The sequence below is a fragment of the Pinus tabuliformis genome, chromosome 2_2, assembly GCF_031772625.1.
Source record: "Pinus tabuliformis cultivar Carrire ecotype Pingquan chromosome 2_2, CPIR1, whole genome shotgun sequence".
In the NCBI taxonomy this organism is placed as follows: Eukaryota; Viridiplantae; Streptophyta; class Pinopsida; order Pinales; family Pinaceae; genus Pinus; species Pinus tabuliformis.
The window spans coordinates 814198737-814223792 of record NC_142300.1 but is presented as its reverse complement, the minus strand read 5'-3'; the positions used below and the strand labels follow the sequence as shown (position 1 = coordinate 814223792).

At 37.3% G+C, this 25056-nt stretch overlaps 1 protein-coding gene across 2 annotated transcripts; it reads right to left on the bottom strand.

Moving 5' to 3' along the window:
• Positions 1-49: 49 nt before the first annotated feature.
• Positions 50-5035, bottom strand: LOC149195447 (uncharacterized). 2 transcript variants are annotated; one of them, XM_089405284.1, is made up of 9 exons: positions 4386-5033; positions 3717-4183; positions 3430-3585; positions 3029-3321; positions 2717-2877; positions 1692-2608; positions 1342-1605; positions 407-1224; positions 52-320 (listed from the first exon to the last, which is right to left on the bottom strand). In XM_089405284.1, the coding sequence occupies exons 1-6, from the start codon at positions 4471-4473 to the stop codon at positions 2445-2447; spliced, it is 1329 nt and encodes a 442-aa protein (XP_089261410.1). In that variant the 5' UTR covers positions 4474-5033; the 3' UTR covers positions 52-320; positions 407-1224; positions 1342-1605; positions 1692-2444. The 2 variants fall into 2 exon arrangements, with proteins under 2 accessions (XP_089261411.1, XP_089261410.1); XM_089405285.1 differs by lacking the exon at positions 3430-3585 and having other exon boundaries at positions 50-320; positions 4386-5035.
• Between the last annotated feature and the right edge of the window lie 20021 nt (positions 5036-25056).

Below are 25056 nucleotides of genomic sequence, written 5' to 3'. Positions count from 1 at the left end.
CGTAGAATCAATTTTCTCAGGAAAAGTGAATGGGAAATAGAATCACTTGCCTTAGATAGCTTGAAGTCATTTGGTTCATAGCTGAGGTACCTCAATTGCTTTAACTTTCACACCATCATGAAACGGAAGCTGGGGAACAACTTTCGCTTCAAAAAAATACCAAACTCCTTAAATGTTTCACTGCACTTGCCCTTCACCTTATCCAGTTTCTCAAGCTGAAGAACTCTCAATGACTTGTGCATTGAGTCGAGCGTTTCTGCAGATATTTCCAATGCATCCTTATGATCACTTAACCAGATGCCTTTTATCTGCTAAGCATTCTGCATGCCATTATAGAATATAGTTAAATTAAAATAAAAACAAAGACTGTATAAACAAACATGTATATTGTTCATATATTTGTTACCTCCTCTTGGAGGAACTCCTTAAGTTTGCTTGCACTGGTGAATGTCTTTCTCACTTTCTTTCCTTTTGACTCTTTCTTTGACATTTGGCGAGCGAGTGTTAAGATGACATCGTGTACACTTGAAACGCCATTTGTGGTTCTAGTGACAAGTGCCCTGCTTTCTAACATTTCCAGTTTATCTTTTCCCACAATATCTTCCACACTGTCCCAAGCCCATCCTTTGAAAAATGAACAGAGGTCTAAAAATGGATCTTTACACTCAGGGGGAAGAGCATCGTATGAAACGCCATTTGTGGTTCTAGTGACAAGTTCTCTGCTTTCTAACATTTCCCGTTTATCTTTTCCCACAATATCTTCCACAGTCCCAAGCCCATCCTTTGAAAAATGAACAGAGGTCTAAAAATGGATCTTTACACTCAGGGGGAAGAGCATCATATGAAATGCCATTTGTGGTTCTAGTGACAAGTGCTCTGCTTTCTAACATTCCCAATTTATCTTTTCCCACAATATCTTCCACACTGTCCCAATCCCATCCTTTGAAAAATGAACAGAGGTCTAAAAATGGATCTTTACACTCAGGGTGAAAAGCATCGTAGGCAAAGGCATAACGCATCTCCTCAAAGGCCTCACTCGGCCATTTATCTTTCTGAAGCACCAGTGTAGAATAAGCTTCCTCCTTATTTTTTGTGCGACCTATGAATGGTGCTGTTAATGTTAACATGAGGGGAATTCCGCCACATGTCTGTATGATGTCACTGGAAAAGATTTGAAATACATGAACTTCCACCAAATTCCATGTGTCTCAAACTGGAAGGCATCTGCAAGTTATGTGCTTGATACGTTACAATCATATGAAACCATTAAAAGTAGTAAAACATTTACCTACGTAGAATCAATTTTCTCACGAAAAGTGAAAGAGAAATATAATCACTTGCCTTAGATAGCTTGTAGTCATTGGGTTCATAACTGAGGTACCTCAATTGCTTTAACTTTGACACATCATGAAACGGAAGCTGGGGAACTTTCGCTTCAAAAAATACCAACTCCTTAAATATTTCACTGTACTTGCCCTCCACCTTTGCCAATTTTCCAAATTGAAGAACTCTCAATGATTTATGCATTAAGTCGAGCGTTTCTGCAGATATTTCCAATGCATCCTTATTATCACTTAACCAGATGCCTTTTATCTGATAAGCATTCTGCATGCCATTATAGAGTATAGTTAAATTAAAATAAAAACAAAGACTGCATAAACAAACATGTATATCATTCATAGATTTGTTACCTCCTCTCGGAGGAACTCCTTCATTCATAGATTTGTTACCTCCTCTCGGAGGAACTCCTTAAGTTTGCTTGCACTGGTGAATGTCTTTTTCACTTTCTTTCCTTTTGACTCTTTCTTTGACATTTGTCGAGTGAGTGTTAAGATGACATCGTGTACACTTGAAACGCCATTTGTGGTTCTAGTGACAAGTGCTCTGCTTTCTAACATTTCCCATTTATCTTTTCCCACAATATTTTCCACATTGTCCCAAGTCCATCCTTTGAAAAATGAACAGAGGTCTAAAAATGGATCTTTACAATCGGGGGCAGAGCATCGTAGGCAAAGGCGTAGCGCATCTCCTCAAAGGCCTCACTCGGCCATTTATCTTTCTGAAGCACCAGTGTAGAATAAGCTCCCTCCTTATTTTTTGCGCGACCTATGAATGGTGCTGTTAATGTTAACATGAGGGGAATTCCGCCACGTGTGTGTATGATGTCCTTGAATTGATTATAGTTTATTCCAGCCTTTATTTCCTTCTTTGAAATAATCAATCCTTCTTGATCCTGAATGCCCTCCATCTTATAGATTTTGAGTTCTGTACACGGCCTCACCTTCTTTGCTCTACTCATATCCTGTGGCAAAAGCTTTTTAACCGCATCTCCGTTCAAAACGTTATCAATGTAAATGAAAGGTTGCACTTTCTCTAACCTTTCTCCCAGCTCACGCCGTCCTCTAATAACTGTTTTTGCAATTTTTCTATAACACCAGTTGACTCTATACCTTGGAATATCTACATACCCCAGCTTCTGAAACGACCGCATCTGCGAGAGTGGTTTTACCCATCACTCGGAAACCATGGAGGATAACCGTGACAGCATTCTGGTCACTTTCAATTTCCAAAAGATCAAGAACCTCTGTCATCGACTTCTTGATTCCAACTGTTGCAACAGTTTTCAACATCAGATCCATATTTAAGGTAATTCATAGTAAATTAATATTAATAATAAACTTAAATATGAAATAAATTAACTTCACAACACATTTACCAGCATGTGTAGGATATTTTTTTGACAAAGGGGAACTCCCCTTACACTCGATGGTCGTTAAAACACGAAAACCGATTTCGACATTAATTTGCATGTATTTGACATTTAACTTCTGCCTAATGTCACTCAACTCGGCTTTGTTTTTGGACGTTAAGAAGAAGCTGCAATCAAGCAATGAAATTCCATGAAGAACACTCTTTCATATCTTTGAATGTTAACCATGGGCTGTCTGTGCATTTGACTATGACAACAGCCCTATACTTTATACAAAGCGTGGTAAATAAGATGAACCACAGAATATTGAGTATTTACCTTTTCCAGGCGGAACGGTCAATCTGAGTACAGCACATGATCGCGCCTTCAACTATCAATGCTGTTGCATATGGGATTACATCCTCCGTTCCTTTGGGGCTTTCTTTGAATCTTTTAACAACAGTGGCAACGTAACTCATTTCTTTTATAAGAGACCAACACTTTTCTTTGTTGGTGGAAAGATCGTCAAATCTTTCCAAAGTATATGCAACCACCAGAAGTCTTGCAGTAACAACGCTTACCTGCCCTATATCCTTTAGGAATGTGGTAACAGGTCCAGATATAACATCTTTCTGAACACCATAAAAAAGAAGAGAAATTTGGGCTTTAATATAATTACACTCGACATTCAGTTTTAGTTGCAAGTGATGAACATCTCAATGTGGACTAATTATACACACCCATTTAGAAGCAAAATCTAATGCCGATGACAGTAACTCCTTAAAGTTCTTCAAGTCGGTTCCCCGTGACAATATGGCATTTAATTTCTTGAAGCCTGGAACATCAGGCGAAGGGAAATTGCTGGGATTCGATGCTTTTTTATTTCGAAGCATTTCCTAAGAAAAGCACGAAATGAATTTATATATTTCAAATCCGATATCACACAGTAATTATAATACTATCGAATAATATAATTCACAATCTAATTGTAATTTAATTCGGATGGATATGAAAGATTGTGATGTACCTCCTCTCTCAGTTTCAAAAGCTCAGATATGTGCTCCATAAGGTTATCGAGATTGACATCGACTTTTTTCCCGTCGATTTCCTCAATATCTTTATGTAATATGGTGTTAATGACATCTGATTTAGTTGCACCTCTGGAATAGGAAGAGGACGGATCTTCATCACACCAGGGGGCTTCTGAAACGTTAAGATTGACATCCACGTCTTCTCCCTCATATTTCATTGAAACATTAGAAGATCCCGAGGATGAAGCTTCATTGCACTGGGGGGCTCCTGGTACATTGAGATTGACATTCACGTTTTTCCCCTCAGATTTCCGCAGAAGATTCAGAGATTCGGAGACTGGAGCTTTATCGCACTGATGGGTTCCTGAAACATTGAGATTGACATCAACATGTTCTATCTCATATTTCATTGAAACAACATTAGAAGATCCAGGGATTGGAGCTTCAGTGCGCTTGGGAGCTCCTGGAAGGGTTTATGCACAATCACAATAGCCATCAGCATCAATATTATCCGCAAATTGTAGCAGCAGAAGGGCCTTCTGTGAAATGACTACATTATCCTTAATAATAATATCCATGAACATAAATAAAAACATTCAATCTGTTGCGCTATCAAAACATTGTAACTATTGTATTATTAATTGCAGAAGGCCAGCTCCGGGTACCTGCTGAAGTGGGATCTTGTCCCCTTTCATCCGATGAAGCTGAAGAAAAGCAAGAGAAGCGCATGCAACAAGGGCGTTTGGTTGCCATTTCTCCTCTTGAACACACGAAAATGAATGATGGTAGAACCAGACTCTTGCTCTTGGCTTACTTATGAAAAATGATAAACAGCAAATGGACTGTTTAGGCCAAAGGCGTTCTTTTAAGGGACGGATCCCCACTGACCTTAGTCCTCTGTCGAAGGCCACTCACAGTTAGCCAGCTATTCATTGTGCAGGCCCTCGTCTCCCAGGCAGGGCATGGCTGGACGATGGCTGGTCTAGGGATCCACACGCGGTTCTTCGATTTTGGAGGAATCGATATCTTCAAGAGCATGGAAATATTCAGTGTAGGACGGGCAGTAAGCTTCAATACGGAAAGGAAAAGAAAATGCCCTCGGATGTCTGACGTCTCTTACTCCCAGAGTATTCCAGTGGGTGGATATCAAAGAACTTCAACGAGTCAGCCGTGCTTGTGCGAAGGAATCAGTGTGAGAAGGACTCGGGATGGCTTTCCAGGTATATATATCAATCAAGGGTTAAATTTGACTGGTAACCCTACTCATCCCTAAATTTTCAGGGTTAAATTTAACAGGTAACCCTGTTCATCATTGAATTTTTTCACTTTTTGAGAAGGGTTTTGTTTTTGAACTGCTTTTCACAAGATTTTTAGATTTTTAATATTTGCTTTTACGGCTCGGTAATATTTTTCATTTAAAAACATAATCAATCAAAATTCTCGTGGAAATCCTTCAAAACCATGTTATTTCAAACATTTCATTTAACTTCTACAAATTATGTTCATAATTACTCTTGAAATAGTGATGGTAGATTTGGGTGGATTCATAAACATGAAAGATTGATCAGGATAAAAGGAAGTGAATAAATTGTGTTTTTTTCATCTACACATAAATTTATTGGAGCATTTTTTTTTAGAATAAAATAAGATAATATAATTATATTTATGTCTAACTAATGTCCATAAAATGCGAGTGAACCAAACAGTCTCCTATAAAAAATACAATGCATAAATATAAAAGGTACAATGCATGAACATAAAAGATATAATGTATGGAATGCCCTGAAAAAAATTCCATAAAGTTTGCTGGCCTGATGAAGGGTTAGTGGAAGGTACAAACTGTCCACTAACTCGTTGCCTGGGGGAGTTTGTGCACCGCTGAGGTCTGGAGGACCTAGTTCGTATACAATGCATGAATATAAAAGGTACAATGCAGAAACATAAAAGATACAATGTATGGAATGCCTTGGAAAAAAATCCACAAAGTTCGCTGCCTGATGAAGGATCAGTGGGAGGTGTACACTGTCCACTAACTTGTTGTCTAGGGGAGTTTGTGCATTGTTGAGGTCTGGAGGACCCAGTCTGTCTCCCAAGGACAGATTTGAGAGGTTTTCGTTGTTGAGGTCTCGTGTGGCGGGGTGAGGTCCCACGAATCCTCACTAGTCTAGAGTCTAGGTATGAAACGGTATCAATCGTTCTCTTTGTGCCCCACAAGACAAACAAATAAAATCTAACAGGACTAAGACTATCATTTACTTAAAACTAAAAAAACTTCAGAGATCAAGAAAGGAAAAAATTATGGCTTTAATAAATCTATGGAATAGGTTGTGTGGAATTTTCATTTCAAAAAGGCTTTACTGGATATACAAATTTGCCTGCTCATAGGCTTTAGATCTAAGTTGTAATCTCCTCAAACACTAGTATGTAACGATATATTTATTGGTTGGAACTGTCATCTATGGTGTTAATATTTTCTAGCATTTTCAGAGCTCATAAATCCGTGGTGATGCTCAAATGAAGGATTTTGGAATTGTTATTCATAGTCATGTTTAAAAAGAATAATCTGACGAGAATGGGAACTGAGGACTTATTTGGGTCCCTCTACGTTTCATATGGCGTCCCTTACAGGCAACCTCAGCCTCAAGATGCAGATTATGTGCGTCGACGAGTTCAAGGGGCGGCCAAATTTCCATCAAAACTTAAGTGATGACACCATTTCAAGCAAAACACAACGTCCATGAATTTAAAGCGATGTTTCTAGACGCGAGAAAGATAAAGAAAGGGTACGCAAATGGAAATGTTTATCATAGTCTATAGATGACAGGATGCGCAAAGAAATCGATGGTGCCTCCTTGGTTGTTGCCTTTGGCAGTGAGGCAAGAATGAACATTCCTGCTTTTTGGATGCCCTTGTTGCCCACAGCCCCAATACAGCCCTATGCAAGGATAGGGGATACATTTTCCTCGTATTTGCAGGTTATTGTAGCTTTGATCACTCTAACCCTTAATTGAAGGTCGTTTGTCGCTAAAACCATGAGGGTTTTATGGCAAAAACCCTAAGGGTTTTATGGCAAAAACACTGGAAATGAAAAAAAAATGATTTGATTTCTTCTTCGCCCATGTGAGTATTCAAAAGTTGCATACACGACATGGATGTCTTTCTTTTTCCTCAGAAATCCCCTCCACTCTGCAGTACCAATACCAGGAGGCCTAGAAAGAGATCCAAATCAAATGTTGTTGTCACCACCAGTAGAGGCAGAAACAGGAATAAGAATGATATAGGTAAAATGATTTCCTTGAGCATTAACCTTTACATGGGTACCGAAGCTTGGAACTGATCTTTTCAAATACTGTTACTTACTCGCATCCAATTGGTCTTGCTTTACCTTGACCCTACAACCATGTTCTCTCACACTTCCAACCTTTATGATATTCCTAAGCATGCCAAAATTCATGTTACCTCTTCACTCTCTTCCTGTCAAATTCATGTTACCTCCTCACTCTCTTCATGTTACCTATTCTCAGACAGAGATATTAAAGAGGCCATTTGGGTGATGAACAGCAGCAAAGCAGCGGATAAGGAAGGCTACCAAGCGGAGTTCTTTAAGCATGGTTTCCATGCTTTGGTTAGCTACTTGGCTGATTTCTTCAATCATGTAGTCCATGAAGGTTTTCTATAGGGATGGTCACACCACATCATCCATCCAATCCACAAATCACGGTCTAGCACAAATCCCAATAACTATTGAATGATCATGTTGGGCCACAACCACATGTTCTCAAAGTTGTATGCTACTGTTCTAAATAAGAAGCTCTCCAATGACCATGAGCAGAGACAACTAAGAGCTAGGGGGAATGCAAGTTTTCGACTGGCTCATTAAACCATTAACCACATCTTCACCCTTCGTGATGTGATTGAGGAGGCACGACACCGCTCTTTGAAAGTCTATTGTTGTTTCGTAGATTTTTGGAAAGATTTTGACTCTGGTTTGAGGGAAGCCTTACTCCAGAGACTCAGAGATATTGGTATCTCTGCGACCCTATTGACAACTATAATGCGCTTATATGAGTCTATCCTTGGTGGTCTTCGTGCGGCTCATGGGATGTATGATTTCATCCAAAGCACCATTGGGGTTCAACAAGGTTATTCATTGTCCCATAAATAGGGTTGTCCATTGTCCACTACCCTGTTTGGGATCTATATTGATGAGTTGGAGGCATTCCTACACGAACATATCCACGACACCAGAGGTTGCCCTCTTCACCAGGTTTTGATATCTATTATACTCTTTGTTGACAACATGATCCTCCTATCCTCATCCCTAGAAGGATCACATAGGCAATTGTATGCTTTAGCTATGTTTTTTGATCTTCGACAGTTGACGGTCAACCTGGGTAAAACCAAGGTTATGATCTTCAATGGGGTGAAGAAAACTTCTTGACCTTCACTTCTTATTCAAAGGGGAGGAGGTTGAGATCACCAACAAGTATACTTACTTGGGGGTGCAATTCTCAAGCCCCCACTTCAGTTTGCAACCAATGCTTCAGCCTCGAATCAACAAAGGATATGGATCCTTAGCCCTTCTTGAGAGATAGTGGTTTCAACATCACTTCTAGGGCATATTGTCCAAGATGGGCCTCATAGACACCTTGATCTGTCCCATTGTTCTCTATGGCTAAGATATTTGGGGACCGTCTTTACTTTAGTCAAATTGGGCTTCCGCTGAGAGAGTCCAGATTCTTCTTCTTTGTCATATCATTAGATGCAAACAGAGCGTACCACAACACACCATCCTTACAAAGTTTGGAGCTCAGCGCTTTCGACTTGAGAAAGTGTTCAAATTCGTTTCGTTCTTGCATAGTGTCCGGAGCTTTGCACACTCAATAAAGAGTAGGGATCGCTAGACCTTACTTGGCATATTGCTCTTCTGAGACTATTGCCCATTCTACTCCCTCGAGGCGGGCCAGATGTTGGTTTAAGAAGTTTCATATCTCTTAGAGTCAGTGGGCATTTAGTTGGATCGTCTCCCTCCTTTCTGATATTCCTTATATGCATCTAGTCACCTTTTACCTACTAGACAGGAGTTGAACAAGATCATTAGGGTGGACATCTATAGGCAATTCGTCCAGTCACCTGGGTCAATCCTTCGAGAGGGTTGCGCCCAAAGATGGCCTTCTATGCTGAGCACTTCTTGGAGTTGAGAGTCAAGCTCATTGTTCAACCCAAGTATACACTTTGCCACTAGATGCATGCTCTTCACATTCCTCTAGGCCTGTTTAGACTAGGTTCTCATAGACTTTGGGCGTCACCACAACCTATCCTTGAGTTGCTTGACTATATTGAATTTGAATTACAATGGGCTGATGGGGTGATTAAGAAGAGTTTGATTGATTGTAAAGATAAGATTAGATAATTATATTTATGTCCAACTATTGACCACAAAGTAGGTCAAAGGGACTGTTGAGTACAATGATGTCCATACAAAGTGGGAGAACCAAGCGATCTCCTATAAAAGATACAATGCATGAAGTGCCCTAGGCGTCAAGGGTAGGCTGTGGTGACACCCTGAGATTTGCTTCCTAGAACCCTAGCCATCACTCCCAAAGAATTTTCACAACACACATAACTATTTTTTTTATATTTTGGAACAATATTTATATATTTTTTATTAGTTAATAATTTATTTCTCTATAACACAAGAAAACACTTGTAAAGACGGAAGGTTCATATACATTCAAAATGGAATTTAGAAGTCTGTCATTATTTTTATTTAAAACTCTAATACTGCTTAACATTTTGTTTAAGCTGTTAAATTTAAATCTAATACGTTCGTTGATTTGAAATTTCAACCTAAAAATATCTAAGTGGAATGAAAATGTATTGCCTTATAAATTAGTAATAAAATTTTGAATTAACTAATTTTGCATAAATAAAAATAATGAATCAATTAGCATTCACAAATAATACAATAATAATTATTTTCACTATCAATTTTAAAAGTAATTTTTATTCTTAAATTTTTAAATATAATTATACTTTTAACATCAAAATTTTTGAAAGTGTATCATTTTAAATATTTTATGAAATTTAGATTTGAGAAGCATATCTAAATTTTACGGACTTTCGCACATGATGTGCATGATGTAATGGCTGGGGCGGATGGCTTTCACACCGCCCAGCCGAGTTCGAATCCTGCGGAGAGGTTGTAAAATGTTGTAATGTGGAATATGAGTGGGTCCTACCGAAGCTTACAAAAAAAAAAAAAATTACGGACTTTCATCCCCAAAAAAATCCTTTTACTCTAAAAACTCTATTAATTCAATATGTTAAAATAAATGTAATTTTTTATTTATATTAAAATAAATACATTTAAAAAAACAAACATTTAATATTAATTAACAATTTATAATCCTATTATTTCATTGATCAAATAATGTCCCAAAGAGTGGCTTCTTATTATGGACTCCCATCGAACATTTTGGCACATACAAAGTTGCGGGAGTTGAATATTCAGGCACCCCTCTTGAGCATTCCAAAGTATATAGGGAAATTGAAGCACTTACAATGGATCGTGATTGGTCGTACTATTGAATATCCATTCGAAGAGGACAAGGTTAATCTGACAAATTTTCCATAAGAATTTTGTCTTATATAGTCATTAAGAGCATTGGAAAATGCTCAGAAATGAAGTCACTACTTGAGCGCTTTGGTAACTTAACAAATCTCTAAAACATCAGCTTGAAAAAGTGCAATCAATTGGATACATTTCCATATTATTTTTGTTATTTAAACAATCTCCAACAGACTGAGTTGTTTAAGCGCCAAGCTTTAAAGAGGTTTCCAAATTCCTTTAGTAAGTTAAACAACCTCCAACGAATTCAACTGATTATGTGCCAAGATTTCGAGAATCTGTCAGGTTATTTTTGTAATTTAAATAATCTCCAACATATTGAGATGTTTGAGTGCGAAGATTTGAAGAGGTTGTCATATTCCTTTAGTAAGTTAAACAACCTCCAATGAATTCAACTCATTACCTACCAAGATTTCAAGAGCCTACCAAATTCTTTTAGTAATTTCAGTGAACTCCAACAGATTCAACTATCAAATTTCCCAACTTTGAAGAGACTTCCAAAATCTTTTGTAATGTAACCAACCTCCTACGGATCAAGTTATCATGGTGCCCTACTTTGGAAAAGTTGCCATATTCCTTTTGAAAATTAATTAAACCCCAACATCTTTATTTGGAGTATTCCACTAATTTAACCATGTGAAACGAAACACTAGGAAATATAAGCATGCTCGAGTATGTAAATATCTTTGAATATAGGAAAATTGAAGTGTTCCATCTGCAGGTGGCACATCAAAGGTCACTAAAAATGTTATATATGAGAGGTATAAATTTAAAAGAACTTCCAAGTGCAATTGGAGAGTTCAGCGATTTGGAAGTCTTGAATGTAGGCCCTTTGTTGGAAAAACTACCATATGTAACTTAAAGAACTCAAAGAAATTACGGCTCTATGTATGTAATAAATTGAAATGCTTATCTACTTCTCTAAGTGACTTAAATAACTTGAAAGAATTGGAGCTTCATAAATGTAAGGAATTGAAATGTTTTCAAAATGTTGTTATCAAAGAATAAAATAATGTAATAAATAAAATTACCATTGTGAACCCAGGATTATGTTGTCAAAGAATAAAATAAACCCAAGCTAATCCAAACCTAGAGAACAACATGCTATTAACAAAAATAAAATAATGTAATAACTAAAATTACCATTGTGAACCGAGGATGATGTTAACAAAGAATAAAATAATGTAATCAATAAAATTACCATTGCTAACCCAAGATGTTGTTAACAAAGAATAATAATGTAATCAATAAAATTACCATTGCTAACCGAGGATGCTTTCGCTATTTCAAACCTAGCAAGAACTCAAAATGTCATCATCAAAGAATAAAGTAATGTAATAAATAAAATTACTGTTGGGAACACACGATTATGTTATCAAACAATAAAATAAACCCAACCTAATCCAAACCTAGAGCAAACCCATGATGTTGTTCATAAAGAATAAAACTAGCAATTGTCCTTAAAGGTGCAAAAATACACCGAAGAAATAAAAGTCTCTGAGTTAGAAGAATTCTATAAAATTCCTATAAATAATAAAATTCTCCCCTGGAAATTTTGTAAACTCTCAAATACAAGGATTGCCACAGTTTTCAATCAATATAATAACTTTTGGGTCTAAAACAAAACCAAAACCAAGAAACAAAAATGTAATTTTAATTTTTTAATAATTTAAAGTTTTAAATTTTTAATGTTGGTAAATATTGAAACCAAAATGTAAAAACAATTCTTAATAATTTAAAGTTGATATTAACTTGTGATCCATTTTAGTAATTTAAAGTTGGTATTAACTTGTGGTCCAACTTAATAATTTAAAGTTGGTATTAACTTGTAGCCCGAAAACTCAATATTTTTCCATTAAAACATAATAATTACATGCTATCTATGTACATAAAAACAAAATATGAGATACATCACAACTATTAAAGGGTAATGTGCCATTCTTTAGTGGATGCTTAATTTGACCCTTGCAATAATGCTAGCTAGTTTGACCCGTGCAAGGTGTAATATTTATTGCGAGGTTACATATTAATCACAGAGTGTATTACTTTTGAATACCTGTTAGTAATTACGGTATTAGAGTGTTCAAATGACTCACTTCGACGTGCGAAAGACATAGGAAGAGTGGTTGATCTAGAATTACAAAACTAATAGAAGTCTCGGTGAATCTTTCTATCTTGGCTAGAAGAGCAACGAGACTATTCCTCCTCTCATTACCGAACTGGAACAAACTATCTATGGGAAAAGAGTCTCTCCCCAATGTTGGTTACTTAGGTTCGAGTGGTGGATAAATCCACCTAATGAGCAACAGTGTGATAGGTCAATCAGACTGAGAGCACAAGAGGGCCAACGTGTATAGTGATGAGCCATATGTGGACTCTATTTACTTCCTCTTTGCCCACTTGAGAGCATAAGAGAGCCCGTGTGTACTGTTGTAACTTCTATTGTAATTTAAGTCTCATTTCCAGTTTTATCACAAAATGAAATAAAAATTAAAAGAAATGAAAAATCAAAGCATTGTCTAAAGGTCATGCAGGTTTAAGAGGCGCAATCAAGCGATAGCTTGATGAATACGATGAGGTGTGTTGCGGGGAGACAATAAGCACGAAGGTTAATTAAGGCTCAACCCCCGCAGTTGACCGTGACGTTAGCATGGTTGACCACAATGTGTGGCCTAAAATTATTGCGGGGGTTCAATCCCAATGAAGCTCCCATGCATTCTTTACCCCCGCAAAGTTTAAAGGAAATAACTTATTTTATTTGATTGACAGGACGACTTTGAATGTGAACCCGCGAGAAGATCTGGGTCGTCTGATCAACAAGCCACAGATACAATGGTAATCGCATAAGTTAACTAGAATGGGTTTATTTTGGAGATCGGATACGACGATGTACCCGCGAGAAGATCTGGGCCGTCTGATCCACAGGCCACAGATCCGACGGATATCGGGTGAAAAAGTAATCAAGTTTTAGCATTAAAATCGAACCCGATAGATTATTCACTGGTGGTTTATATTTCCCATCGGGTCCATATGGGAGTCAATAGAGCATTGAAAAGGCGGACTCGATAAATTTTAATTCAAACAGGTTTAAAGTCTCGTGAGTTCCGAAAGATTGAACCGTTGATTAAATGAGTGATTGAACGGTTCACGTACAAACTAAAGCAGACCCAATAGGTTTATGAATCAGATTGCTAATCCTTTTCAGTTCCGTGGTAAACTAATGTTCCGTGTAAATTAGTTGATTCCACTGTTTAAGCAAAATAATCAAAATTAGAGGGAGATGACTAAAACTCCAAAGGACGGTGATTGGTCGGGTTTCCTTGTGTTTTGGCCACTCAAAACACTCCCAATACATACATGGGCCTAGGTCCACGCACGGGGTTTTGTCAAATACAACTTATTACGATTAAAACAGTTTAATCATTATTAAAGCATCTATAGAGAGACTTCATCAGCAACCAAGCAACGGAGCCAAAAAGCTAATTGTCATCATCATTTTCTAACTTCCGTTACTTCCTGTTATTCTATGTTCTTTAGAGTGAGGTGCCTTTTACCCTCTGTGTAATGTTCTGTAATAATTTTAACTCTAGACAGTTAGGAAAATAGTTAAGCAGTTTGACAGTTTTGGTGATCACCCACTGCCTTATAATGTATAAAAAGAGGAAAATTTACAGAGAAGATATTCTAACTTTGGAGAACCTGGATACTAGGCCACTGAATTCTTGATACAACTGTTGATCAATGAAAGAATCAAAAGTTTTCCATACATTGTTGGGTATGATTTATTTGTTATGTGTCATCTTATGATTTCTTCCTTTAAGTATGTTAATGAAGCTGCAGGTTTTTATTTGCTTGTGTAAATAAAGTTAAAATCCCTTAAAAGAGCGCTCCCATACTTGAAGTTCCCACCTCTGCAATTCTCCTAAGTTACAGATAGTAGTTTCTATGTAATGCAGCATATTATTTTTAACTTCTCCAAGTGTCATAGATAGTAGATTTTGTGTAAAACAGCATATTGTCTATGACTCCTATACTTGAAGTTCCCACCTCTGCAATTCTTTTAAGTTACGAATAGTAGCTTATGTGTAAGACAGTGTATTATCTATAACTTCTCCAAGTGTCACAGATAGTAGATGTTGTGTGAAACAGCATATTGTCTATGACTTATTCAAGCTTTCTCCATTCATCATTTATATTCAACAATCAAATGGAATTCTGATATTTTCTTGCCACCTAAGTATTGAGGGTTAAGAACCAGATTTCCTAGGTCCTTCATTTTAGAATACAACATATAATTAAGTGACAATCATCATAATCATTAATGTCTTAAGCACAATTTCTACACAGCCAGGAAATTGGTTTCTTAAGGTACAACATTAATTGGCGTCGTTGCCGGGGAGAGAAGACAAGAACACTTTTACTTGGGTTTTCAATAGTTTCCTCTGGTTGTTCAGTGAGGAGGAAATATTTGGTTGTTCTGAACAAAAGCAATAACTCTAGCTCTAAAAGGTGACTCCACAAGAACAAGAACCATAGCCTACAGAACAATTGAATAAGAATACTTTTCCCTGGGTTTATTAAGTTTGACGTTGATTCTTGAGAGTGACAAGTTTCAGTAGTTGGTTGTACATTCACACCTGTGATCTTCACTTTGGGATTCAATGGCTATCCCTGCATTCTTAGCCAATAAATTTAGCCCACTAGATTTTACTGAGATCACTGGCTATCCTCATCATATGCTTACATTTCGTGAGTGGAATGAGTATCTTCCAAGATTCAATGGAAATGAATATGAAGATCATGTTCAGCATCTCCAGGAGTTTCATGAATGCATGGAGCAGCAGAGTATCATTCATGAAGATGTGAAGATGAAGTTGTTTATGTTTTCTTTGGACCAAGAAGCTAGGGTTTGGTACAGGTCTCTGTCTCGTTCAATCATTTCATCTTTGAAAGATTTCCATTCAATGTTCAATTCTTTTTGTAGAACTTCTTATGCACTCAAGTTTCTTTTTGAAGGTTGTTGTGATTATTATGATTCTAAAGAAACTTTAAAAGCTCATGATAATCCTGCTGAAGCAACTAATGATCATATTGATAATATATCAAGTATTCAAAGAGGTTATGGCCAAATTAATTATGATCAAGTCTCTAAAAGCAAAGAACTATCATTTTCTCAAAATGATGTGGAAAAGTTTATAAAAAAAAACTCTTCAATAACCTCACAAGCAGAGAATTGGTTGACACTGTTCCAAGCAAATCAAGAGAGTATTCAAATGGAGAAAAGTTCAAACATGCATCAAGAATTTCTGCCCAACAGTCGATAAGAGGGAGAAATAATTAATTTGCAAATAAATCCCCAAAGATCTTATTTTGTTAAATTTGATGGTTCTCCTATTTATAACAAAAATTGTTCAGATGAAGAACAGGATGAAGGTCTTCAAGTTCATCAGTTGGGTGTTGAACATAGAGAAGAAAACCAACGAGTGGGAAATGTTGGACAACAATATGTTGAGCCATTTATCATAACAAAAGAGGCTATCTTATGTAAGAAGAAAGTTGATAAAGAGATTGTATATCATTGCATTGAAGAACACAATGATACCCATGGATCAGAGGTAAACAATCTATTTGAAGTTGGCCATATGTCATATAGTGATGTGAAAAATTTTCTTTTTCTTCCTGAGGTCATAATTACAAATTATTTTCAATCAAAGCTCAGAGATGAAAAGTGGATACATAAAAGTGGCATAGATCATTTTCTTAAAGATATTGATGATTGTTCTATTGAGCATATTATCTCAATAGAAGGTTTATTCGAGAAAGAACCTTCATACATAGAGTTTCTTTTTTTGGGGGCTGATCAGGACCATATTTTTTCTTATATTTTTGAAGATCCTGTGGTAGATTACATGGAGAAATTTATTAACAGCCTATACATACCATTTTGTGGATATATTCCTAATTTTTGTTGTGAGCTGCCCTTATGCATAGTTTATTTTCCGTTCAGGATGAATTGTATTTTCAAAATTCACTGGCAGAATGGTTCTAGAGCAGGCACTCAAATGCTAACTCGGTACCATTGGAAGATTGACTTCACTTGATTGAGATCAGTGATGTACATAGGTAGGAACCTGTACATAAAGAAGCTCAGGTGTTGAGCATTTGGTTTCCAATTGCAGCGCTTTAGTTTAATTTTAGCTGATAAATAAGGGTGATTGTCCCAGTTGGAAACCAGTTTGCAGAGGTTTTAGACTTCAAGAATGTCAGGTTTCAGTCTTTCAGATTTCAAGGTTTTTAGAATTTTGGACTCCATGCCCAACTAAGACCACTAATATACGATTATTAGCACTTTGCTATTAGAGCACAAGCATCCAATTATTGTAGATACTGGAGTAAATTCAGTGTACAAATGCCATAGAATTTGATTGGTTGAGCAATATACAACTCCATGCTCGAGGTGAAGGCACTGATCTGTAGTGCTTAGTGCTTCTATGGAAAAAGCATTATCCCCAAGTGGAGCCAGATGTTGTAGCTTCTATTGTAATTTAAGTCACATTTCCGGTGTTATCACAAAATGAAATAAAAATTAAAAGAGATGAAAAATCAAAGCATTGTCTAAAGGTCATGCAGGTTCAAGAGGCGTGATCAAGCGTTAGCTTGATGAGTACGATGAGGTGTGTTGCAGGGAAACAATAAGCACGAAGGTTAATTAAGGCTCAACCCCAGTAGTTGACCGTGACGTTAGCATGGTTGACCACAATGTGTGGCCTAAAATTACTACGGGTGTTCAAGCCCAATGAAGCTCCTGTGCATTCTTTACCCCCACAAAGTTTAAAAGAAATAACTTAAATAACTTATTTTATTTGACTGACGGGACGACTTTGAACGTGAACCCACGAGAAGATCTGGTCTGTCTGATCAACAAGCCACATATCCAATGGTAATCACATAAGTTAACTAGAATGGGTTTATTTCAGAGATCGGATGCAACGGTGTACCTGTGAGAAGATCTGGGTCGTCCGATCAACAGGCCACAGATCCGACGGATATTAGGTGAAAAAGTAATCGGGTTTTAGCATTAAAATCAGACTCGATAGATTATTAAATGGCGGTTTATATTTCCCATCGGGTCCGTATGGGATTCAACGGAGCGTTGAAAAGGCAGACTCGATAAGGTTTAATTCAAACAGGTTTAAAGTCTCGTGAGTTCCGAAAGATTGAATGAGTGATCGGACGGTTCACGTACAACTAAAGCGGACCCAACAGGTTTATGAATCAGATTGCTAATCCTTTTCAATTACGTGGTAAACTAATGTTCCGCATAAATTAGTTGATTCCGTTGTTTAAGCGAAATAATCAAAATTAGAGGGAGATGATTAAAACTCCAAAGAACGGTGATTGGTCGGGTTTCCTTGTGTTTTGGCCAATCAAAACACTCCTGATACATATGTGGGCCCAAGTCGACGCACGAGGTTTTGTCAAATACAACTTATTACGATTAAAACAATTTAATCATTATTAAAGCATCTACAGAGAGACTTCATCAGCAGCCAAGCAACAAAGCTGAGAAGCTAATTGTCATCATCATTTTCAAACTTCTGTTACTTCCTGTTATTCTATGTTCTTTAGAATGAGGTGTCTTTTACCCTCTGTGTAATGTTCTGTAATAATTTTTACTCTAGACGGTTAAGAAAATAGTTAAGCAGTTTGACAGTTTTGGTGATCACCAACTATCTTATAATGTAAAAAAGAGGAAAAATTATAGAGAAGAGATTCGAACTTTGGAGAACCTGAATACTAGGTCACTAAATTCCTGATACAAATGTTGATCAATGAAAGAATCATAAGTTTTCCATACATTGTTGGGTATGATTTTGTGTCTTCTCGGTTATGTGTCATCTTATGTTTTCTTCTTTTAAGTATGGTAATGAAGCTGCAGGTCTTTATTTGCTTGTGTAAATAAAGTTAAAATCTCTTAAAAGAGCACTCATATACTTGAAGTTCCCACCTCTGCAATTCTCCTAAGTTACAGATAGTAGTTTCTATGTAAGGCAGCGTATTATATTTAACTTCTCCAAGTGTCACAAATAGTAGATTCTGTGTAAAACAACATATTGTCTGTGACTCATATACTTGAAGTTCCCACCTCTGCAATTCTTCTAAGATACAGATAGTAGTTTCTGTGTAAGACAACATATTATCTATAACTTCTCCAAGTGTCACAGATAGTAGATCATGTGTGAAACAGCGTATTGTCTATGACGTATTCAAGTTTTCTTTATTCATCATTTATATTCAACAACCAAATGGCATTATGATATTTTCTTGTCACCTAAGTATTGAGGGTTAAGAACCAGATTTCCCAGGTCCTTCATTTTAGAACACAACAAATAATTAAGTGACAAACAAGTGACAATCTTCATAATCATTAATGTCTTAAGCACAATTTCTACACAGCCAAGAAATTAGTTTCTTAAGGTACAACATGTACAATCATGAGCCACGTGTGATTCTGTTTACTTCCCAAAATTTCATTACCATGTCCAAACTGCTGCAACGTCAAAATACGATAACCTTTACATTAATTTTGGGTGAAACATAAAGGAAACATGTTAGTTAAGAGGTAGAATTATAAATTTATATGAAATTGAAATTGTTATTGATCATTAGACGACTTTACAAACGTGAGTAGACATGGCCATAAATATTTGTTTTGGTAAGCAATATTGAATGTTTTGTGTGAGAATTATAAATTTATACGAAATTGTTGTTGATCATTGGATGACTTCACAAACTTGATTAGAGATGGCCATAAATATTTATTTTGGTAAGCAATATTGAATGTTTTGTAAGGGTGAATATGCATTCCATGATTATTGGTGTTAATAATTTGATGACGCATATTTTTTTGGTAATTTTTCTAAGTTTTGGAATTTTAAGATATTTGTTAATTTTTTTTAAATGTAATAGGAATTATTAAAATAATGGGTTTTGAGTTATACAGATGACAAATCCAAATGCCCCAATCTTTTCTTAGAATATTGAATTTATTTATACATTAAAAACACAATGAAAGATAACAATTTAATCCAAAATTTTACCATCTATTTCCAAAACAAAACCAAAATATAAAAAAGAACAAAACCAAAAAATAATGAAAGATAACCATCTGATCCAAAATTTTACCATATAATTCCAAAACAAAACCAAAATATAAAACAAACTAGGCTCACTTGTCAATTAAAACACTCCTTTAAAATCGAAATAGAAAAAGAATATGGGTTCTTAAACAAACACCGTGGACATGGTACTGACACTCGGAACGAATAAAAAGCACCTTACTTCAATGAAATTGCTTTCAATCTCTAATTAAGAGAGGAAAGAAGTAGATTCTGGACCATCATTGATAGCCAGAAACATTATCACGGTTAGATAGCGAGAGTGGGATATCCTACCTACTACCATCTAATTCCAAAACAAAACCAAAATATAAAACAATGAAACAAGATGCACATTTAGCACCTACAACATTTCAACACTACTTAGCAGATGGATAATGTTCACTTGATGAAAGTTCGTTTTTATGTTATCTATCAATTTGTTGACCATGTTGGACCCGCCAACATGTCCAGGGATCTCCCTGGTAAGAAGTCCCAACTAGACCTCAGGCCGTTTGGTGTACGAGTCCCAGTAGTGGGTCGAATGGTATCGCCTTGACCATGGTTGCACGCAGAGGTAAGTATGATGTCCTTGTTGGTAGCAAGGGTGTGACATGCGCAACAAGCCAAGGAAGGTGCATGAATAGTTCCAACACACGGAAAGTGGGGTAAATGTGCCCCTTGGAAACCTGTGGAAACACGCGGCTTGGAAGGGAACACACAAGCAAAGATGCATCACAAACTGGAAGGCAAGTGAACCAACAGTGCAAAGTATGGTTAAACCAACAACACATCTCAGTAAGATTCATACATACATATACAGAAAGAGTCTATACATATATGTGTAAGAAAACAACTACATATATCATTAGAGTAACTAAGATAACTGAAATATAATAACAATATATGCATGAAATGTGTTGGCTCTATTTTATTAAGAAGTGAAAGTTCCAATCATATAGTACAACCATGACCAACCACTAGTCCCGAAAACGGAACATTATTGTCACTGCCACCTGCTCCTCCAAAGAGATGTACTGATGCATAGTGTAGCTAGACCAAAAACATACTGATGCATAGTGTTTGTGTTAATCTCCAAGTGTGTGTTGGTGACTACGTGCATCAACTTGTCGACATACATGTCCAGCTCCAATCGGACTTGGTTGTTGTCTTTGCCTCAGTGAGTGTGTCAATGGTTGGATCGCATGCACGCGCATAATGACATCCATGCTCCTAAACACCCTTACATGTGATCAACGCCACTCTCACCCTGTCTGATTCGTGCCAGTTACTAGGATGGGTCTAAAACCTGTATGGGCGTAGTTTCATCAGTCTGTGCATGTTGTGCCTCCTTCTGTACTTGCTCACGTTGTAACTCCTTCTCTCGTTTGTGCAGCTCATGTTCTTCCTTGAGTTGTCACTTCAACACCTGCAACTCCTTCTCTGTTTCTCTCTGCCTCCACGCGATCCTCTTGTTGCGTCGTCACCTCATAGCCTTAATCTCCAAAGCTGCTTTCATCACAAGTGGATCTGCTTTGAACTTGCAACTTTGCTCCGCCTTTGCACTGTCAACAACCTTCCTCTTGCATTTGTCTCACGCAAGTCAGATACCTTCTATCGTTGCTTATGGTGTTGTTTGTTGTGATGTCGCTGCCATTTCATCTTGATATCTTTGTCTATGGACAACTCGATGTCTTCATAGATAGGCAAGCTCATAGACACTTGCTTGACTGAATCCCCAGTTGTGCTCTCAACGGTGTCCTTTGAATCTGCTCTCCTTGAGGATATTGTACTTGTGCTGCTGAGAGGCAGACGAGCACCTGTGATGCCTGGAGACATAGCAACACTCATGGAAAGAAATATGTCAATTGAAAACCAAAACAAAATTGAGGACTGCCTTACAACATTCATGTGTGACTAATTGTGAAGATTGCGCAATTGTCACCGGGCCGTTGGGAGACTGACTACCAAAACTGTGCAAGGCACAGTCCGAGTTATCGGGAGGTTGATTGATTGTTGGAACTACGCAATACACAGTCCAGCCTGGCTAGCTGAGGACTGAAACTGCACAATGTGCAATTTCAGTCAGCAATGACATGCAAAACCAGCAAACTACATTGCGCAGTTTCTAGGGCCGCAAGGCACTGCCTCCCAAAATTGCGCAATGTAAGCCTAGAGGTCAGTTTTGGGCCATACTTGCGCAATTTTTGGAGGGAAGTCAAAGCCTTCACTTCCAGAAATGCACAATGCTAGCTGGGCAAAGCAAGGTCTGGGCCAAGGCAGCCCAGACCAACGACGGGGACTGAAAACATGAGAAGTCTAAATGCATGGTAAAACTGTGTGTAAACAAGAGTGAATGATCATGCATGCAAACAATAAGTGCAAGATTCAGTAAACGAGAAAACATGCATGTGTGTGAAGCGGGTCGCCGCAACGACGACCATTGGTGCAAAAACAGTGTCATGCATGTGACAACAAAGAGATGCAAACAAAAACTGAAACGATGCTCCTACAAGCTAACATACATTAAAATGACAACAAACGTTCATTGAAATCAAGCACATGACATTTACACAAAACAAAACAAAAGAAAGCGACAGAAACACAACGTAAGACATGAGAAATAGACTTACCCTGAAACAACGAAGATGAAAGTGTCGAAGACTCTTATGTGATGTGGGATGCCATCACTGCAAGATCGATGTGAGGAATGAACTCTATAGCGTCCGGTACATAAGTTTTGATAAGATAGAGGTTATGACCTGCATGCCACAAATCTAGGAAAAAGCAACACTTGGCGGGGGGTTTTTAAAATGATCTTTGCATGTAACCTCCAGTTGCTAAAAATAGATCCCTAAAATCTAGGAATGTCTTGTGCATGTTGCCTTTTTCTATTTCGGGAAAAGCATCCTATGCATGCAAATCAATTTTGCTCGATCCCAAAGGGAACGATCAACCTGAAGGCACATGCATCAGTGTGTGAGCCAGGGATGAAAATTTGCGCAGTTTCTGAGCTAAGCATAGCTGGTTGCCTGTCAGGCATTGAGAAATTTCTGGGCTGAGTAGGTCACTGCCTCCCAGAATTGTACAACTTATGGGATGAGGCCTAGTGTTGGGTCAGATTGCGTAGTTTTTTTAGGGAGGATTGCCTAACTGTTCTGCGAAATTCTGGAGCCCAATAGGCTGCCCAGCTGATTTGTGCAATTTATGGGGGGAAGGATGATTCCCCTCCAGAATTTCGCGATTTTCTGGGGGAGTCTCTCAGCCAGCAAATAGTCTAAGTCTAGAATATCGGTCTGCGGGAGGGAGACAAACAAGCTGACATGCACAGGCTTGTAGGCCACTGAAACTCAACTGAAGCTTATGTGATTGACAGTGCAAAACATGCTGCTAAGGATGGTTGGTAAGGAGGCTCCAATACGAAGTTAAGGCAAAATTTTGGAGGGTGGTCCGCTACAACACTTGGCGACACGCTGGTAAATCTCCATCTCTCTGCATGGGCCTTGTTCATGAAAAGCAAGTCTAACACCTCTGAAATTATTGTTCAATTCTCTGATTGTTTCAGTTTCCACACTTGCTTGATTGTAAGATGTAGTGTTAGGTCCCTATACTACTAGTGTAACCCCTTATCGTTATTAGTACAACCCCCTTATTATATCGTTGTGCCCATGTAGTCCCCATATTGTTATTATTGTGCCCCATAGAAGCCCACTATTGTTATTATTGTGCCTTTACATTATTATTGTTATGTCAACTCTGATTATATTATGACCCTTTAGACTCCTATATATAGAAAGGAGGTCTTGTCATTTGTATCATCTAAGAATTGTTCATTTGTGTAATGTAAAAGAGGTTTCCACCTCGAAGAGGCTTATTTCTAAGGCGTTGATCTATCATTTCAATATTTTTGTGAGCAAGTTTCATAACATTTGGTATCAAAGTTTTGGATTCTAGGGTTTCGCTGCTCCAAACAAGTCATCGTGGAATTTTTGCTATAATTTTTTTCTGTGACGTTTCAGAAGCTGAAAAAAAAAACCCATTTGAGAAGGGATCGGTCTGAACCTCGAGTCCACATTTCAGATCTTGTTTTGCTATATTTTCGGAGATATAATCCGCGAAAGTTAGATTTTTTGCAAGCTCCAGAATTTCATCTCAAACAAGTCATCGTGGAATTTTCGCCATAATATATTTTCTACAAAGGTTTAGATTCTGAAATTAAAACCCATTTGAGCCGAAATAGTGGTGAAGCTCAAGTCTGAATCTCAGATCTTGTCCCCACTATATGTTCGGAGATATAATGCGAGGAAGTTAGGGTTTTTGCAGACTCCCAAATTACATTCTAAACAGGTGAACTTGGGAAAATCGTCATAACTTTCTCTCTGAAAAACACATTGAAATTGCATAAGAAGTTACAAAAAGAGGATAGACTATAGTTTTCTGTGTATATTTTTCAGATCTTAAGGTTGAAACAGTGATACTTGGGACGTCATACAAGTTTGCTCTACTGAAACATTATATAATCAGGTCATCTTAGGAGATTGAGCATAACTCTTTCTTGGAGAATCAAATTTTCATAAGACTTGCGGGGTTAAAAAGAAGACTCAGAGGGCTACTTAAGTACGAAATTTCAGAACTTGGAGATCTGAAATTACCGAGTTACAATCGTTTCAAGATCAAGCTCCTAAAATCAACTAAAGAAGATATAAGGAAGTTTGATAACATGGATTCAGTAAATTGGATACTACAGATGGAAAAATATTTTTATCTACATGGTGTACCACTATTACAAAAGGTATGTATTGCATCTAATTATTTAAAACTGGATCAATTTTTATGGTATAAAAGGATTTGCTCTCGTAAACCACTTGTTACATGGTCAATTTTCACGGAGAAAATGATAGCACATTATGTGGATACAAAGAGAAACACCTTCTTTAGCCAATTGATAAATCTCAAATATAAGTGTTCAATGGCAGAGCACATTGAGGACTTTCAAAAATTGAATATAAGGGAAAATGATATTCCAGAGAAGCAGAGGATTCACGTCTCCATAGGGACTTTAAAGGATAACATTCAACATGAGGTTCGTCTTTGGGAACCTGATCCATTGGAGAGGGCATTCAGGTTGGCAAGAAAAGTGGAAAGCAAAATTATGGAAACAAAGAAGTCTACCCCCCACAACTATAAAGATGGAAGTGTTGTTTCTCCTAGCCTTCCACAACCTACAAGGTTGACACCACAACTATTAGAAGAAAAAAGAGCAAAAGGGCTTTGTTACAATTGTGATAACAAATACACTAAAGGTCATAAGTGTGTTGAGAAGAAATTATTTTACATAGATTATGAAGAAGAGGAAGAAAAACATCAAGAAACATCAAAAGAAGAGGATATACACTAGGGACCAACCCCAAAGAAAGAAGAAATGAATTCGACCATATTTTGTATTTCAATGGCAGGAATTACCACTCCTCAAACTCTCAAGATAGAAGGACATATCAAGAAGAAGAAGGTTCAAGCAATGAAATATCAGGAAGAAAAGTATCAAGA

Excerpts from the sequence above, each read along its gene's own strand:
- LOC149195447 (XM_089405284.1), bottom strand. The coding sequence starts at position 4,473 with ATGGCAACCAAACGCCCTTGTTGCATGCGCTTCTCTTGCTTTTCTTCA. Across the intron at positions 4,184-4,385 it reads ACAAGATCCCACTTCAGCAG|GAGCTCCCAAGCGCACTGAA; the intron begins GTACCCGGAGCT and ends AAACCCTTCCAG. Across the intron at positions 3,322-3,429 it reads TAGATTTTGCTTCTAAATGG|AAAGATGTTATATCTGGACC; the intron begins GTGTGTATAATT and ends TATGGTGTTCAG.